Below are 18,853 nucleotides of genomic sequence, written 5' to 3' on the forward strand. Positions count from 1 at the left end.
AAAATACATATTCCTTTGTCTAAGGCAGACCCTTTTATCAACACTATCTGACATACCTGGTTTAAAACACATTTTAGTCATAATTCTAGCATAAATCCATAACTCTTAATACCCATCACATACACCACACAATAATATTAATGATCAGTGAGTTATTATTTTTCAATTGATGCTTCACATGGCATATTTTGTACAAAGATTATTACAATAGTGTGTAGGGTGTGAATACAGGGGTTCTTAGTGTCACAGCATGTAATTTGATTCAGTTTACCAAGTGATCCAGATCATTCTGGGTAAGTGATCTGCCCTCTTGATCATTTATCACTCCACAAATTCTTGTGTCCTCTGCAAACTTTACCGGTCATGTGGTAGTAAATCAAATATCTCATGGAAGTCTACGAAGTTACCTTTATCAAACAAACTTGTAATTTCATTTTAAAAAAGTCAAGTTTGACAAGACCTATTTTCCATGATCCAAATGTACGATGAACCTACATAAAACCTGAAATTCTTCTTCTACCTACCACCCACCCAATGTGTCATGATTTCCTCACATCCTACGTGGTTAGGTCTTCAGGTAGTACAGGAAGCAGCTTTCCTTTTACTACATGTAATAAACTGCCAGAGTGACTTCTTCTGGCAAGCTAATGGAATTTACCAAATAAAACCACCCAATGCTAGACCTCTTAGGTTATTCACATAGCTGGAATTCCATGATGGAAAGCCTTTTAGGGTAGCTGCAGTGCCTGAAGATGAACCTCTAGGTAGCAGGAAGCCTCAATTAAAACCCCTCATCAAAATTTTGTAGAGGAGCTGTACAACAATAAAACCTAAGGGGCTGCATGTGGGGAAAGTGAAAGTCTCATTAATAGAGGTGCTCCATTCAGGTTTCCAAGTACTGGTTCTTCTTGTCACACCACACCCTACTGAAATTTGGTCAAAAAAGGGGCTTGATGACATCACCCTTCTCCATTCTGATATTACTATTTGCTTCCCTCCCAGAACCCTCTCCTTTGAAGACAACCTAGATAGGGTGTGCTCCTGTTGATATGAATGCTTCTTCACATATTAGGTAACATCAGGGCTTCAGAGAATGAGCAGCTCTCATCCTATGACCTATATTCATCTCCCTTGTGGTATGACTTACTTTATCTAGTTTACAAAAGGAGATATACACCAATTCTTTCAAATGTAAGTGTCCTGCACCTCTACACTGTCTGCGGAGGCGCAGGACAGATGATCAAGCATTAGCATAGCTATTAAAACCACCTTTTCATTAAACATACACTAATTAAAGCAAATAATTATGTTGTATAGATTACATTACTTTAATACCAGCCAAATGAAATGTAACCAAGGTGCTATCTTACCAATGAGTATCTGATAAAGCTGTTTTGGTGTCAAAATTAAATTACAATCTTCCTTCTCTTGTGGAGAAGATGGTACAGCATTAAGCCCGTCACAAACCTGTGGAAACCCCAACAAATAATTTCTCAATTATTTTCATGTTATTCTTTTATTTAAAATGTACGTTACATAATATTTAAATATACCTAACTTACTTCTTTGGTTAAGGATTTAGATTCAATTGCTGCCAGCTTTCGGCTACTTAGTAGGCAGTCCTCATATAAAAGAGTAGTTTCTGCCTTCAGTTTCTCTTTATGTACATCTGTGATTGAGATCTTAGGTGACTTGAGCCCTGAAGCTGGTTGAAGGCCTATGTTCACAGGATTGTTAAGACTGTTATATGTCCTACAGAAAAACAGAAAGGTTAAAGTCCAAATTTCTGGAAACCTAACAAATGTTCCATGTTATTCATATTAAAAGTTAATGAAAATATTAAACTATTTCAAGTAGTTCTCTGGATTAGCATATTTCTTTAGAGAAAAATGCATCAACTGTGTCAAATGCTTTGAGCAATCCTACTCTAGGTCTTTGTGGAAGAGACTGTCATTTACTATATGTTTGTACAGTACCTAGAACAATGGGGCCTAAACTGGTTGTGAACTTTTAGGTGCTATTGCAATATAAATGTTAAATTACATCCAAAAACTAAAAAATGTTAAGGTTGCAAAATCAAGCACTCTGAAGTTAGGAAATGCCACACTTATGAAGTGTCCACTAATTTTGCCACCTCGGGCCTATTTTTTCCAGAGTACTTAGCATTTTTACTGCACTACATATGTTCAAAGCCCAGCTCCAGTCAACTTCAGTTGCCATCACAAAAACTCAGACCAACTGCAAATCTGGCCACAGGTGTCTTATGTTGGACATCTAGAAAATGTTGAAAACAACTGATGGCCAATTGTGAATATTTTGGCTTAAGTGACTTTCCCAGCATCACATAGGAACTGTGGATAGAATCCAGTTCTCCAGGGCAGCATTCAACTTTAACCAGGAGAACATCCTTTCTCTTGCTGCAATTCCCTTCTCATTCACTACACACCTTACAACTTCCACAACAAATGAGATAGGAGTCCTACAGACAACAGCCTCATCCTTATACAATGCTGATTAATTACTGGAGCACTCTTCATCAAGTATACTGACTGAGGCAGAAGTGCTGTGGTAAAAGTTGTAGGTGATCATGTAAATAAATACCGTATTATGGTGTCTACACATAAGGGGGCTAAATTAAGGTTGCAGAGGCAAACTTCTGACATTTCCTAACTTTTAAACTGCTTGACTTCGTAACATTAATGTATTTTTAAATTTATTTTTGTTTGCTTTTTAATATAATTTCCTTTTTTTTTTTTTTTTTTTTTTTAAAAAGGAAAAATGGAAAAACAGAAATTCTATCATGTGGAAACATACTGACACCCCAACTTGGTTTGAACCTTTAAATTCATAGCACAGACCCCTATCAATTGAGTTAACCAAGTATCTGGTACCAGTAATAGGCAGTTATCCTCTATGCAGACCAGCCATCACAGGGGATGAGACACACACTTTGTCAGTGGGTTTCACAACTATTTGCTGACAGAGAAAAAAATGTAGAAATTCCTGGATTTATTTCCAAGTTCTGGAGAGGAGTGTACCCCACTGTACACTAGTAGTTCTAGACCCTTACACCCCATCCCCTGCAAGCCTGTGTCCACCTCTGCTCCAGTATGCTCACCCCTCAATTCTAACCCCCTTTCCCCTCTGGGCCTATTCATCTACTGGCTCCTACCCCCCTCCCTCTTTTTTCTATCCACTCCACACAAACCATGGCTCCTACCCCCCTCTTCTCCTATGTACTCCCCAAACCCCAGCTGCTGCCCCACCATCACTTATCTACCCACCATCCCAGCTCCTGCCCCTTGCCCCTATCCAGCCCCACACCACAATTCCTGCCTCCCTCTCCCCATCTGCTCCTATTCAGTCCCTCCTATTCCCTCTCATTCCTCCATCAAATAGCCCAGGAGGATTCAGGAACAGTTACAGAGAATTGCAAAGGAGAATAGTAGATGAGATGACTTGCAGCCAGAAAGAACAGGGGATAGGACGGAGAAATGCACTGTTGCCAGGAAAAATGCAGGTCTACGTGATTGGGGACTCCCTGCTGAGAAGAACAGACCAGCCTGTAACCAGAGCTGATCCAGAGAACAGACGGGTGTGCTGTCTGCCGGGAGCTAAGATACAGGATGTTGACCAGAGGCTGAAGAGGACCTTAACAGGAGCGGGAAAGAATCCACTGATTGTCCTTCATGTGGGTATAAATGCTATAGCTAAATTCTTGCTGGAACGTATCCAAAGGAGACTTTGCCAGGCTGGGGAAGACTCTTAAGGAAATTGAGGCTCAGATGATCTTCAGGGGATTCTGCCTGTCCCTAGAGGACAAATAAGGCTTGACAAGATTCTGATGATCGACAGATGGCTCAGGCAGTGGTGCTATAAGGAGGGCTTTGGGATATATGGTTACTGGGAGGCATTCATGGATAGAGGACTGTTCTCTTGCGATGGACTTTACCTGAGTAGGGAGGGAAATGCACTTCTAGGATGGAGGATGGCACAACTGATTGAGAGAACTTTAAACTAGGGAGTTGGGGGAGATGGTTGGGAGATGCCCAGGTAATCTCCACGCCTGATTTTAACATTGAGAGGGAGGAAAATGAGGTGAGAAAGGACACAGCAGTGGGGAGCAGAATGGACATTAAGAGGAAGGGTAGTGCAGATACCAGTCTAATAGGCGATATTGGCAGCAGAATGACTGTGCCAAATCAGGTAAGGAACGTGAGCGAAGCCAAATAGCAAAAATTAAGATGTTTGTAAACCAATGCGAGGAGCCTGGGTAACAAAATGGAGGAACTAGAGCTACTGGTAGAGGAATGAAACCAGATATTATAGGGATAACAAACATGGTGGAACAGTAATCACGACTGGTGTACAAGTATTGAAGGGTATGTACTGTTTAGGAAAGACAGATATAAAGGCAAAGGTGATGGAGTAGCATTGTATATCAATAATGAGGTAGACTAAAGACATTAGAAGTGATGGAATTGATAAGACAGAGTCTGTCTGCGTAAAAATCACATTAGTGGTTTTCTTCCCCAGTTTCCCCTGGGATAGTGCTTAGGGTGTGCTACAGACCACCAGGATCTGACATCTGGACATGAATAGAGACCTCTTTAAGGCTTTTAATGAAGTAAATACTACCGGGAACTGTGTGATTATGGGAAACTAACTTCCCAGATATAGACTGGAGGACAAGTGATAGCAGTAATAAGAGGGCTCAGATTTTCCTGGATTTGAAGCTGACAGATTCCTTCACCAAATAGTTACTGAACCAACAAGAGGGGATGCCATTTTAGATTTGATATTGGTGAGTAGTGAGGACCCCACAGAAGAACTGGTTGTAGGGGACAACCTTGGTTCGAGCAACCATGAGCTAATTTAGTTCAAACTAAATGGAACAACAAACAAAAATAGATCTGTGACTAGGGTCTTTGACTTCAAAAGGGCTAACTTTTAAAAATAAGGGAATTAGTTGGGAAAGTGGATTGGACTGAAGAATTCATGGATCTAAAGGTGGAGGAGGCTTGGAAATACTTTAAGTCAAAGTTGCAGGAACCATCTGTGCCTGCATTCCAAGGAAGGGGAAAAAATTCATAGGCAAGAGTTGTAGACCAAACTGGATGAGTAAGCATCTCAGACAAGTGATTAGGAGAAAGCAGAAAGCCTCCAAGGAGTGGAAGATGGGAGAGATCAGCCAGGAAAGCTACCTCTTGGAGGTCAGAACATGTAGAGATGAAGTAAGAAAGCCCAAAAGTCAAGTAGAGTTGGACCTTAAAAATGGAATTAAAACCAATAGTAAACGGTTCTATAGCCATATAAATAGGAAGAAAACAAGGAAAGAAGAAGTGGGACCACTAAGCACTGAGAATGGGGTGGAGGTTAAGGATAACCTAGGCATGGCCAAATATCTAAACAAATACTTTGCCTCCATTTTTAATTAGGCTAATGATGAGCTTGGGGATCGTGGTAGGGTGGCTAATGGGAATGAGGATATGGAGGTAGAAATTACCACATCCGAGGTAGAAGCCAAACTTGAACAGCTTAATGGGACTAAATCGGGGGGGAGGAGGGGGTGAAATAATCTCCATTCAAGAATATTAAAGGAATAGCACATGAAATTGCAAGCTCATTAGCGAGGATTTTTAATGAATCTGTAAACTCAGGGGCAGTACCGTATGACTGAAGAATTGCTAACATAGTTCCTATTTTTAAGAAAGGGGAAAAAAGTGATCTGGGTAACTACAGACCTGTTAGTTTGACCTCAGTAGTATGCAAGGTCTTGGAAAAATTTTGAAAGAGAAAGTAGTTAAAGACATTGAGGTTAACGGTAATTGGGATAAAATACAACATGGCTTTACAAAAAGTAGATCGAGCCAGACCAACTTGATCTCCTTTTTTGAGAAAATAACAGATTTTTTAAAAAAAGAGAATACAATGGATCTAATTTACCTAGATTTCAGTAAGGCATTTGATACGGTTCCACATGGGGAATTATTAGTTAAATTGGAAAAGATGGGGATTAGTATGAAAATTGAAAGGTGGATAAGGAACTGGTTAAAGGTGAGACTACAACGGGTCATACTGAAAAGTGAAGTGTCAGACTGGAGGGAGGTTACTACTGGAGTTCCTCGGGGATCAGTCTTGAGACCAATCTTATTTAACCTTTTTATTACTGATCTTAGCACAAAAAGTGGGAATGTGGCTAATAAAGTTTGCGGATGACACAAAGTTGGGAGGTATTCCCTATACAGAGAAGGATCGGGATATCATACAGGTAGATCTGGATGACCTTGTAAACTGGAGTGATAGAAATAGGATGAAATTTAATAGTGGAAAATGCAAGGTCATGCATTTAGGGACTAATAACAAGAATTTCTTCCATAAGCTGGGGATGCATCAGTTGGAAGTGACAGAGGAGGAGAAGGACCTGGGTGTATTGGTTGATCACAGGATGACTATGAGCCACCAATGTGATGAGGCCATGAAAAAAGCTAATGCGGTCCTTGGATGCATCAGACGAGGTATTTCCAGCAGAGATAAGGAGGTGTTAGTACCATTATACAAGGTACTGGTGAGACCTCATCTGGAATATTGGGTGCAGTTCTAGTCCCCCATGTTTAACAAAGATGAATTCAAACTGGAATAGGTGCAGAAAAGGGCTATTAGGATGATCCACAGAATGGAAAACCTGCCTTATGAGGGGAGACTCAAAGAACTTGGCTTATTTAGCCTAACCAAAAGAAGGTTGAGGGGAGATATGATTGCTCTCTATAAATACATCAGAGGGATAAATACCAGGGAGGGAGAGGAATTATTTAGATTCATCGCCAATGTGGACACAAGAATTAATGGCTATAAACTGCCCATCAGGAAGCTTAGACTTGAAATTAGACGCAGGTCTCTGACCGTCAGAGGAGTGAAGTTTTGGAAGAGCCTTCCAAGGGGAGCAGTGGGGGCAAAAATCCTAGCTGCTTCAAAACTGAGCTTGATAAATTTATGGAGGGGATGATTTGATAGGACAGCCTCGTTTGGCAATTGACTGATCTTTGACTACTGGTGGTAGATATGCCAGTGTCCTATGAAGGGATGTTAGCTGGGGTGAGTTCTGAGTTACTACAGAGAATTCTTTCTTGGGTGTCTGGCTGGTGAGTCTTGCCCACATGCTCAGCGTTTAGCTGATTGCCGTATTTGGAGTTGGGAAAGAATTCTCTCCCAGGGCAGATTGGCAAAGGCTCTGGGAGGTTTTCGCCTTTTTCTGTAGCATGGGGCAAGGCTCACTTGCTGGTGCATTCTCTGTACCTTAAAGTCTTTATAGCATGATTTGAGGATTTTAATAACTCAGTCATAGGTTAGAGGTTTATTGCAGGAATGGGTGGGTGAGGTTCTGTGGCCTGCATTGTGCAGGAGGTCAGACGAGATGATCATATTGGTCCCTTCTGACCTTACAGTCTATGAGTCTATGCAACCCCACCACCTCGCTCCTGCCCTCTTCCCCCTCTGTTCCTATCAAGTCTTCATGATCAGCTTCTGCCCCTCAACCTCTTCTCCCATACACCCACCCATTCCCTGGCTCCTACCCTCATCCCACTCTGTGCCTATCCTCCCCACACCCCTCTTCTACTTGCTGCTCTCTCCCCCTAATCCACTTGCCTCCCACCACCTCCTGTTCTCCTCCCCCTCTGTAGCACTCTCACCACTTCCTGTCTCCCTCTCCTTTAGCAAATTTCCCCGTGGTTTCTCACCAACCTTTGATTACTGCAAACCCCTCTCCTCATGTCCTATCTGCCAACTCCTCACTGCTCTGCAAGCAAGTCAGGTCCTGGGTGCCAGCAGGAGGAGTATGCAAAGCAAAGGGGAAACAGCCCCTGCTCTCAAATCAGTTGATTGGTGCCACAGCAGTCCCTGGTGGCTAGCCTGAGCAACTACAGTCACAATTGCAGGGAAAGACTGTTCAGCCCATGCAGCACGGAACAAAGAGTACACCCAGTGCAGACGAAATCTTAGAGAATTTAGTGGCAAGTCTCTACTGAACATGCATGAACTGAGATTTTTTCAGGCTTAAAGACTGGCCAAATTTGAAAGAATTGTCATGGTTAGACAAAATGTTGACAAAAGGCAACACCCCTGCCAAATTTCAAGCCCTTATTCCGAAACACAGAAACAGTAGAGTGTCTCAACGAAATGGCTGTAAGAATTTAACATTTTTCCCTAGCCTTCTTCTTCAAAACAGATGAACCAATTTAGCTGAAACTTTCAACAAAATACAACACCTGAGGCAGACATCTGGCATGAAAATTTTCAGCCCAAATGGGTAAAATCTGTCAAAGTTATGAGCTAGTGTAAACAGAGAATTATAATGGGAAGTGTCAGGCAACCTTAATTATAGGCATCACTACCTGTGTCACATATAATAAATAAATACATACAGTATTTGTTACAAAAAATAATCACAAGTACTTGGGGACTTACTTCACATTTTTTGCCTTCCTTTGCAGTACGGGGCACAGGTTGTTATTTGCTGGCAGATTCTCTGTATCTTAACATCTTTAAATCATGATTTGCGGACTACAATAACTCAATCATAGGTTAGGGGTCTATTACAGGAGTGGGTAGGTGAGGTTCTGTGGCCTGTGTTGTGCAGGAGGTCAGACTACATGACTATAAAGGTCCCTTCTGACCTTAAAGTCTATGAGTCTATTATAAATCTTATTTTTCATATATTTATTTAAAAAACTGGTGTAAAGATTTAACTAGAAGTTAAATCTGAGATTTTTTTAAAATAAATGGACATTTTAAAATCATGGAAGAATATCTGATCAGGCTACTCTATAAAGATTGATAAGGCTACCCCAATGCTATTCCAACAAGTTTGCAATATCCAGATACAAACAAACAGACAGATGAAGTAATAAACCCACACTTGCAATTTTATCCACAGGCATTTTTAAGCAAATCAGGAAGTACAAAGAGAATTTTAAGAAGATAAATAATAAAACCTCCTCGCTTTTTTTTTTTTTTTGGTGAAGGTCCAGGAGAGGGTAAACCTTAAAAAAATATCAGGAATGCACACTCTGGTCTTTCCTCATTTTGCTGCAGGTAACTATAATTTAGGGATCAAATACAGACAATTCTAGTGAAGTAATTTCATAAATTTGCATTTTAAACGCCAGAATGGGCCATTATGATCATCTAGTCTGACCTCTTGCATAACACAGGCCATAGAATTTTACCATGTATTCCTGCTTCAAGCCCAGATCTTCTAGTTGAGCTAGCATATATCTATTAGAAATACATCCAACCTGGATTTAAAGATTTCAAGGTAAGAGAGAATCCATTGTTCAATGGTAAATTACCCTCACTGTTAAAAATATGCATCTTAATTTTACTCTGAATTTGTCTAGCTTCAGTTTTCAGCCATTGGCTCTTGTTATGCCTTTGTCCATGAGCTTTGTCCAGTGAAGCAATCATAAGCGTATAAATAATTACTAGGAAAATTTTTTTTAATACATTAAGAACTAAAGCCTCAGCACTGCATGTGTTTAAATTTAAACTCAGGAGTAGTCCCACTGAAATCAATTTCTTCATTTTGAAAATAAAATTTTACCTAGTAGCTTCTTTCTGTAAGCGATGCTGCCTTAAACTTCGAATAAAATCTGCATAGTATTCCTTATGTGCTTGCCTTACCAGTTCTTCATAGTCAGTATAAGCAAAATCTGGATCCACATAATTATATCGGTCAGCTTTTGTAAAAATAGTCCTAAATAGAGAGAAATATAGCTTCATTATGTATATTAATGATTTAGGGTTTTGTTAAACTTGGAAAATATTACTGATTTTGTTACATAAATATTTTATTGAAAATCCCCATTATGTTACAGGTGATCACTAGTATTTGACCTTGCAAAGACAACAATACAAATAAAACACACAATAATTAGTATTTACACCTGCAGTTTCACATGAGAAGTAACTCAGAAATTTACTAGTAAACACATTCTTCTGTCTAAACAGACTGCTACATTCAGTCTGAAAACAGTATATACTAAAATATTATAAGTGACTGATTTTAATCTTGCTCTACTTTTGAAATAAGTAATAAACTGTTAACACTATGTCCTAGTTTCTCATTTAAATACTATAGTACTTGTAATATTACATTACCTATATTTTTTATGTCGTTCACCGGGCCTAATGCTGGCTGAGCGATCATTAGGAAAGGCTACAAGTGCATCACTCTTACAGTCCCTATTTATCTGGTGAGTATGCAGCTGTGTTTGAGCTGATTGAAGCATTGCTACTGGTGCAAAATCAATTAATTGTCCAATCTCATCAGCTACCAACTGTCCAGTTGCATTGGAAATCATTGGTGTTATGCCTTAGGATTTAAATAAAACAGGTTACATGCAATTAAGCCACCATTTTCAAATGGGAGGTAGAAAGTAATATTTCAATTCAGAAAAAAAAAATACATTTCATAAGGTATTATAATAAAATCACATCTACAAATAAGAGATCTGACTCTTCTCACACTAGTTTTACAGAAGTATATTTACATTATCTTCATTCAAGAAAAACATGATGATATTGTGGTAAAAGCATTAAGACTGAACAGACTTTTGTTCAGTTCCTGCTCCTGGCACAAACTTTCCTGTGTGATCCTGAGCAAGTCACGTACACCTTGATTCAGCAAACCACTTTTAACATAAGCACTTGAATAGCCTCATTAAAATCTGTGGGATGACACGTGCTTAAAATGTTTTGCGGAATTGGGGCCTGAATCTCTCTTTGTGTCAGTTCCTCATAGAACTAATTCCTAATACTTCCTCTCTCTCATGGTTTATCAGTCTTGTATATTCAGACTAAACATTTTGGGCCAATGATGGTCTCTTACTATGTATGAGAAGCAAAAAGCAAAATGTAGCTCGGGTATCAGATGAGACGTATTACGCTTCCATAATACAAACAACAATGTATATTTTCAACTAGAGTAAAAGAAGAGAATCAGATACCATATTTATGTATTCCACAATTTCTCTCTATTTTACTAGTGCATATAGTTTGAAACGAATTTATTACTAACACACATGGTCTGCTTTCCTAGATTTTTAATTAGAGAAACACTGCCAAGTAGTTAAAGCCAAAATGGAGATGTATTTTTTAAGTTCTGCATAACCTACATTAATAGAAATTTATCATGTATAAAATTAATCAAATTAAAATAGTTTTTGTCTGAATATAACCATTTCCTTACAGCATTCATAGGCACAACCAGCGAAGAAGGAGGGGAACATGTTTCCCCCACCCCAACCTTGTCACCCTACTGGATGTCCCCCCTGTCCAAAAAATAAAAAAAATATTATTTTCTATGGAGAAGACAGGCTTGTTATTAGGCAGTCTCCCATTCTAACTTGTCAAATGACTCTCAAACTGGCCCAGGCTCTTACTGCAGCACTTCCTGGGGGGCCAAATGAGAATGCTTTTTCCAGAATCCTCTCCTTATGCTGTATAATAGACTAGAAACCTGGAAGATTGGGGAGTGTAGCAAGAAACAGGAGATGAAATGAGCAGCAAGGCAAGTTCTTTGGATATAAAAGAAATGAATGTGTTTACACAAAGATAAAATACATGTGATTTGATGGTTCAACTGTATGTCTAAAATGAATAACCATTTAAACATTCATCTATAGCCGATGTCTTTTCTTTCATTATCTATCACCTTTCAATTTACATAAATTTAAAAACACAAATCAAGACAGTGTATCAGCTTTAAAATAAATTATTGGACTGTTCCAAAGAACAAAACAAATCCTCCAAACCACAAAAACACTGGATTTTCCTATTTAAACCCACACCTGCCTAAAAGGCCTGCAAAAAAACTACTCTGGCCAGCTTGCAGATCCTTTTAAGCCATCAGTCCTTCCATCTACCTAACTTCAGCCTTCTCCTCATGCTCCCACTGTGGACAGTGCCACATTTGGCCAGGTGGAGAAGCAGCTCAGTGGGATCCATCATCTCACACACATCCCTCCCCTTCTCTGCTCTGAGACATTGTGAACCACCAAGAGATATCCCATTACCACGCTAATCCACCCTGCATGCAGAAGAAGCAGAACAGTCAGTAAGGTGGGAACAAAAAGACAGCACTTAGAAAGGTGGATAGTCATCAAGAAAAAGGGAGAGACAGGGAGAAGCCATTAGGAGAAATAGGAGGTTCTTGGAGACTGGTCTATAGAGTTCAGAAGAGATGTGTTGAGAATGGTTGTCAACATCCAAAAGACTTTTCCAATGACCTTTCTATATTACAGTCTATGGCCATTAGACCGCCTGCCACCAGAGAAATGATCATCAGGGTGAGGTTTTGGATATCTTGAATACCTATTCTATTCTATCAGCGACTCAAAACTGGTAATCCATATTAGTACATCTACTGAAATATTGTAAAAAATATCTAAGAGAGATGGGAGAACTGCAACAGGCTTGGGCTGCAGGTAAGTATCCAGAAATTCTCATGTTTATCTGAACTAAGAGGCCCCCATGAGACCTTATGACCTGTCTTCATCCCCAGATTGCCCCACATTTTCTTGTGGGCTGAAGGGGTGGCCCACGACCTGTTAATCCCACTCTGATGTGTCCAGAAAGTACAGCAGGCTTGGGGGCAGCGCTTCATTTTACCCCAGGGATCCAACTCTTAATTGTCCATCAATTGATTCTCTGTCTTCACCTGCCATGTCCTGGAGGGTTTGGGGAGAAGAGAGGTTGCCTTCCTCTCTCACATCAGTCATTGTTTCTTTAAATGGGCAGGAGGCAGCTACTAAGCACTCTGTCCCCTTCCTCTCCTTGGCTATCTATATACAGAGGCCAGCAGCAACACCAGAAAAGGTTGTTAAGTAGAGGAATACTTGGTAGACAAACTCAAATGTCTGAATAGAAATTAGAGATCAACATTGTAGCAACACTTCAGGATTTAGGTGTTACAGCACCCTAGACACTAACCAAGGATTGGGTTTCTGAAACCAGTAACAGCCTTGGCCAAATCAACACTGTTTGGGTAGGATCTCTTGTGATATATTAGAAATAAGGAAAATTAACCTAATTGGGAATGGGAGGGAGTTGCTTTATGCTCTGGGATATCTTTGTGCTGTGGATATCATAGCTTCATAGGACTGGGGTAGCTGCAGAACAGTGATATGGGAAAAGATCAAATAGCTGGGTGCAGTGATGAAATCATGGGGTAATAGTAACCGCAAAAAACATTAAACATTTGTGGTATACATAGTCTCTCCTAACTTATTCTGCCTGCTCCAGGTCATTGTTTGAAATCTAAACACAGCAGCACTGTGCTAGTGCACAACTAACAAAAAATGAAAATATTATATTTGATGTGAGTGAATTAGTAAAGAGTGAATAGTATAAATGATGAACACCATGAATTTTTTTAATTTTCAGTTTCAGTAATCCAAGGTGTTAAATTCACCACAGACACGTGTATTTTATATATACATATAAAACTTCCAACCTCACCATCTTCCTTCTAGTAAATATCCATCTCCATGTATTTATTCTGGTAAAACAGGCACTTGGGTCCAGATCCTCAAAGATTTTTAAGGCACCTAACTCAGTGGGAATTAGGCCCCTAAATATTTTCTCAAGCCTTACGTGGAGGGTATTAACAGGTACGTTATAATGAAAGATAAATTACCAGCATCATTCAAGATAGTTAAGTACAAAAGTACAGTACACTAATTCTTAATGTAAAACATACAAAATTGCAAATCCACAGGATCATATAAAGAAGCACAAAGTTAAACCCTGATTAGATAAAATGTAGATGTAAAAATTTGAAAAATACTACATGGATATATTTTAATCAAGTAAGTATTCTTTCAGCTTTCAAAGAAAATTTTTTTTAAAGACAATGGTTAAAATGTGAACTGACTCCATTTCTTAAATGTATTTCTAAAAATGAAAAAGAAAACTAATTTTTTAGTAACATACCAGGATTGGTTTTAAACATAATTTTCTTGGTTTTAGGTTTGCACACACCAGTAAAACTTAAATTTATTAGATGAAAGGGTTTGATCTTCAAAGACTGTAAGTTATCTTTCTCTGCCACTGAACCAAAAATATCTACGACTTGCTTCACTTTAAAGGTTCCAACTTGACGTGGAGCAAATGAAAACATCACATCCTGAAAAAAATGAACATTGCTATGAAACATTTTACTAGAAATAAAGCAAATAGAGAGATATTATATAGACTTTTCTTTATTACAAATTAGTTACATCATACTGATTCAAACTTATTTTAGAGATCCTACATGCTCAATCCCCTGCTTTTGAATAATACTAAATATTACATGTAATTCAGCAAATTAAAAGTATAAAAGTGCTAGGCATTAACAGCATTTTATAAGCTCTACTCTGTAGAATAATATAGTTGTACATCTTCCTCAATGCCCTGAAGTTATCACATTATAAATACTCATATCTATTCTAACTTTAACATACCTTTGTGCTCCATAAAGGAAAAGTAGCTAAAATATGTGATTTAATTAAACAAATTAAACCTAAGTGCTTATCTTGCAAAGATTTAGGTACATGAGTAATTTTACTTAAATATCTAAAGCTATGTCTACACTATAGACCTTACAGTAGCACAGCTGTACCACTGCAGCTATGCCTCTGGAAGGTCTCCCATGTAGCTGCTCTATGCCTAACAGGTGAGAGCTTGGCTCATGTAAAAGGAAATGTGGAACGTCCTCATAAGTGACTATTATTTACCATTGAAAATATGCAAACAAAGTTGTTTTGCTATTGTAACTTCCATCACAATTTACAGTTCTAACATGAGCTATTGTAGACTATGGAGGTGTCCTCATCTTTCCAACATAGTATCTATTTACTGGGAAAAGATTAACATTACCTTTGTACATTTTTCTTTCACTTTCCCTTTTTCAGGACAAATATTAAAATGCGCTATCTTGCGGAAGCTGAATGTTACTGGAAGTGACTCAGATTCATTTTTGAGTGTGCACATAATCTCTGTGTGTTCACCCATGAAACAGTCCATAAAATTAATAACTGGTCCTGGACTGAAAATTAACATGACAGGAAGCCCTGAGCCTGTCAAAGCTAACTCCACATAATGAGGATGATTCTCTGCACAAGAGAATAAGAAAAGCATATAAAATATTATACTGAATTAAAAAGACATAAAACAGTTTTAGACTGCTACAATCGTATAAGTAAAATTATGAAGTAACATGGTTTCCATATTTCACCCTTTTCTAATACTGTATTTCAAAATTTTAATATAATTGGCCACAAACTTAATGCAAGACATAAATGCTTGTTTACATAGGCTCATACATAATTTAAAACCCTCTTGGTTTATTAAAATTGGGATGAGTTAAACATCCGAATGGAAAAGCACAATAATTGTGACCTAACTATAATCTTAGATGATTTACAAATCTATTTTAAAAAAATTAGTTAAATCTACAATAAATAAGTACTAAATGCTTGCAACCAAAAGGTGTGCATTCATGACATAAATGATTCTAAAATTTATATTCCCCTTTCCCTCCTCCTCCAGATTAGAATCCTAAAAGTCAACACTGCCTTTTTCCTCACTATTTGAAGCATTCAGCACAAATTCTCTTAATTTACAGGTTCAGGTCCCCACAAAACATAGACAGATACCCTTTAAAATTACTAATCTGAAGATGTGGAAAAATTAAGTCTACAGTTTTATTTTCCATAAGTAAACTATATATTTCTCATAACATACCTTTGATTGGTATGTTGTCATCATTCAGAGCCTGCAGAAAGCCATCTTTACTTCCTACAGCCTCAAATCTTAAAAACTGTGCATAATCTTGTCTTGGTGGAAATTCAGTAAGTCCAATGTCTCTTTTAAATTGCCTGTAAAATTCACAATCTTTAAATACCCCACATACAATTATTAATCAATGAGAATTTTTCACCAGTTACTTTGATTTCTACAATCCTCCTGTTGTAGCTCTGACAAATGAGACTTTAAAGTTGAACACAGTACTGAAGCAGACAGGGTTATTTAGATATAGTAGTCTGCAACTCCCACTTCCCAAAAGCCATGCAGGGCATAGCCACACCACCTGTAATGATATACATAACATATACAAAGAAGCCCTGTAGCTGGCCTGCATAAACTTGGCGGTGATGTTTCTGTTCTTTCAGACTGCGAAAATGACATTATTCTAGTGAAATTACCTTTTCAATCCCAAAAGAAGTTACTGAACTTGAAAATGTGGGAGTCTCCCAACCATTCCTGTATATGCAACAGAGGGAAATCAGCTCCTCTGGAGCATTTAATACTCTTCTTATTATACAGAAACAAGGGGAAAAAAAGTTATCCAACTTCCTGGCTGCTGAAGCAAACCTTTTGTAAATTATTAACCACTTTATACCTAGGTAGGTCTTTTTTCTATTCTTGTCACTAGTGTCAGGATGAAGCATTCCGATGGAACATGTACATACATGTCGGCATGCACAAACCAAATGTGTAGAACACCAGATCAACTGCTGCAGTGCAGTGCATTCGCAATGGGGAATGTAGCACGAGCTGCTAACTTGAAGGTAAGGAACTACCCTAATTCAAGAGATTTCATAGATGAAAAACTGGGGAAAAAACACTCTTATAACTGATGTAACTCATCTGTCAAAGCCTCTCACAGCAAAACTTCTTGCCAACAAGAAGAGTTAAAAAAAATGTTGAACAGTAAATCAAGCCTCCTTGCCTGGGTGGATCTGTGATTACCTTGGAGGAAAAACTAAAAGAAAATTTGTAGATTTAATCTGGGAAATATTTATACATTTTTATTTATCAAACAAAAATGTATTCTTTGAATTAATTTATTTTTAACTCTGTATATAAAGAAATTAGGTTTATAATTTATTTTAAACTGTTCACAAGTAGCAAACTAGCATTGATCTCTGCACATTGAGAGAAAATAATTTGAGACATCATCAATTCAATAAATCTAACACAGCTGCAAATGGATTTCCCTGCACTTATTACATCTTTTATTGTGTCAACCTAATAAGATTGCACTGTATACTTACTTTGGACTAAAGCACAGTGTAACCACAGTTTTCTGATAAGGTAGCAAGGTTCCTTGGTTGGGAATGCAGGAGATCAAAGTTGAAACATCTAGTTCTTTTGTTTTATTTATGAAGCTCATTTCTTGTAAAATAGCATCAGTACTCTTCTGAAGCTGTGTGCCCTGTAAAACAACACCGAAATGTGAAATATAGTTATAGGTCAGTCAATTTTCTCTTTTTGTATGGATCTTTCACACAGTAACAAGAGACAGAACCAAAAGGGGTTTAAGAAGTAGAAAGATATAATAATACCACCTCTCTCAGTTTATACTGTAAAACCCACAAAAATTAGTGGGGGGAATATGAAACTGACTCTTTTTTAAAAAAAAAAGTTGACTTGATTTCTTTTTTATATGCAGCTTGATCTTCAAAGATGCTGACCATTTTAACAGCCCCATTGAAGTCACACAGAGGTCCCAGAATGACTCAGAAATCATTGCAAGTCATGGTTGCTCCACACCTTGGAAAAAATCAAACCCTTAGTCTTCTTTGACAAAGAATGTATTAATATCAGCATATGTGCAATGTTCCCAGCCATTCAACGGCATCATCATCAGCGAGGTGTAGAGCTGATAGCCCACCATCAAAATAAGTCAGTGGACACTCATCAAGGATATGTGACACTCTGAAGTTGATCACAGTTCCACCCTGGGTCATTAGAAAAACCCATTTAAAATGACTGGCCACACAGTTGCCCTGTCCTGTGTAAAACCAGTTCAAAGATGACGACAGATGCCTTGGCAGATCAAAACCTTGTTGAGAGATGGTTGAGTCAGTGATGAGAGTGATTAATGACTATCATTGCTGACCACTTGTTGCACCAAGCAGATTCCATTGTCATGTTCTGTGCTGGCATAAATTACTACAAAGGCATCTTAAAGATAGGCAAGCTGGAGGGTGGTTGAAGATGTCAGAGTACAAAGGCAGGTCGTTAGTCTCACAAATTTTGGCCAGCACCATGATGAAGGCATTCTCATGGTTAATATGGGGCAGTGTTATGCTACTAAGTATTGGTAAGCATGGCAAAAGAATAGCTGTAAAGTCCCAGTAACAATACGTATAACTTTGTTAAGCTCTACATCAACCAGCCTCAAGTGAGACAAGCAACATCAGACAGAAGCATAGTACTCTGCTGTTGAATAGCAAAGGCTGATGTTCTAAGTGTCCATGTGCCTGCACACCAGATCAAACCGCCAGTTTTCTGATCAGGTTGTTCCGAGTGCTGACTTTGGCTGCCATCTTCCTCAAGTGATTGCGGTATGCTACCGACCTACCCAATGACACACTGAGGTAAACAAGATTTGGACCATGCTGCAGGTGTTGGCCATTGAGGAAAACATTACATTTGTGGCTCGTGCTTGCATTATGTAGATGAAATACACTAGAAACCATCTTAGAAAAGCTCAGGTGCAGGTGCCATTGACTACAATAGGCTGTCATGAGCTTCACATCATCATCATGTCATTCTATCTTGTCAATTTCTGAGAAGGACTAAGGTTGGTAGCTGCAGCAGATGTCGTCGGCATAGATAAAATTGCACAAGAATGTGGTTGGCTGGTCATTAATTTACACATTGAACAATATCTGTGAAAGAACTAAGCCTTGAGGAAGGTCACTGATCTGAAACTTCCAAGAGCTATAGTAGTTGCCCATGTGTACTCTACACCGTATTAGCAACTCCCCTGTAGATGAAGTCAATTCCACTAAATCTGGTA

General features: G+C 38.5%; 1 protein-coding gene across 1 annotated transcript in view; it reads right to left on the bottom strand.

Annotated features, from left to right (window-relative positions):
• LOC137150972 (cilia- and flagella-associated protein 47-like) overlaps positions 1-18,853 on the bottom strand; it is a 294,207-nt gene that overhangs the window by 252,500 nt on the left and 22,854 nt on the right. The window contains exons 6-13 of the mRNA XM_067545101.1: positions 17,100-17,260; positions 15,787-15,920; positions 14,920-15,155; positions 13,993-14,185; positions 10,159-10,372; positions 9,602-9,754; positions 1,563-1,752; positions 1,371-1,467 (exon numbers count right to left, since the gene is read on the bottom strand). Of these exons, the coding sequence (XP_067401202.1) occupies positions 1,371-1,467; positions 1,563-1,752; positions 9,602-9,754; positions 10,159-10,372; positions 13,993-14,185; positions 14,920-15,155; positions 15,787-15,920; positions 17,100-17,260 (1,378 nt within the window). The remainder of the gene's footprint in view (positions 1-1,370; positions 1,468-1,562; positions 1,753-9,601; positions 9,755-10,158; positions 10,373-13,992; positions 14,186-14,919; positions 15,156-15,786; positions 15,921-17,099; positions 17,261-18,853) is intronic.

This window comes from Emydura macquarii, unplaced genomic scaffold, assembly GCF_026122565.2.
Source record: "Emydura macquarii macquarii isolate MOO-44397 ecotype Brisbane River unplaced genomic scaffold, CSIRO-AGI_Emac_v2 contig_1043, whole genome shotgun sequence".
NCBI lineage: Eukaryota > Metazoa > Chordata > Testudines > Chelidae > Emydura > Emydura macquarii.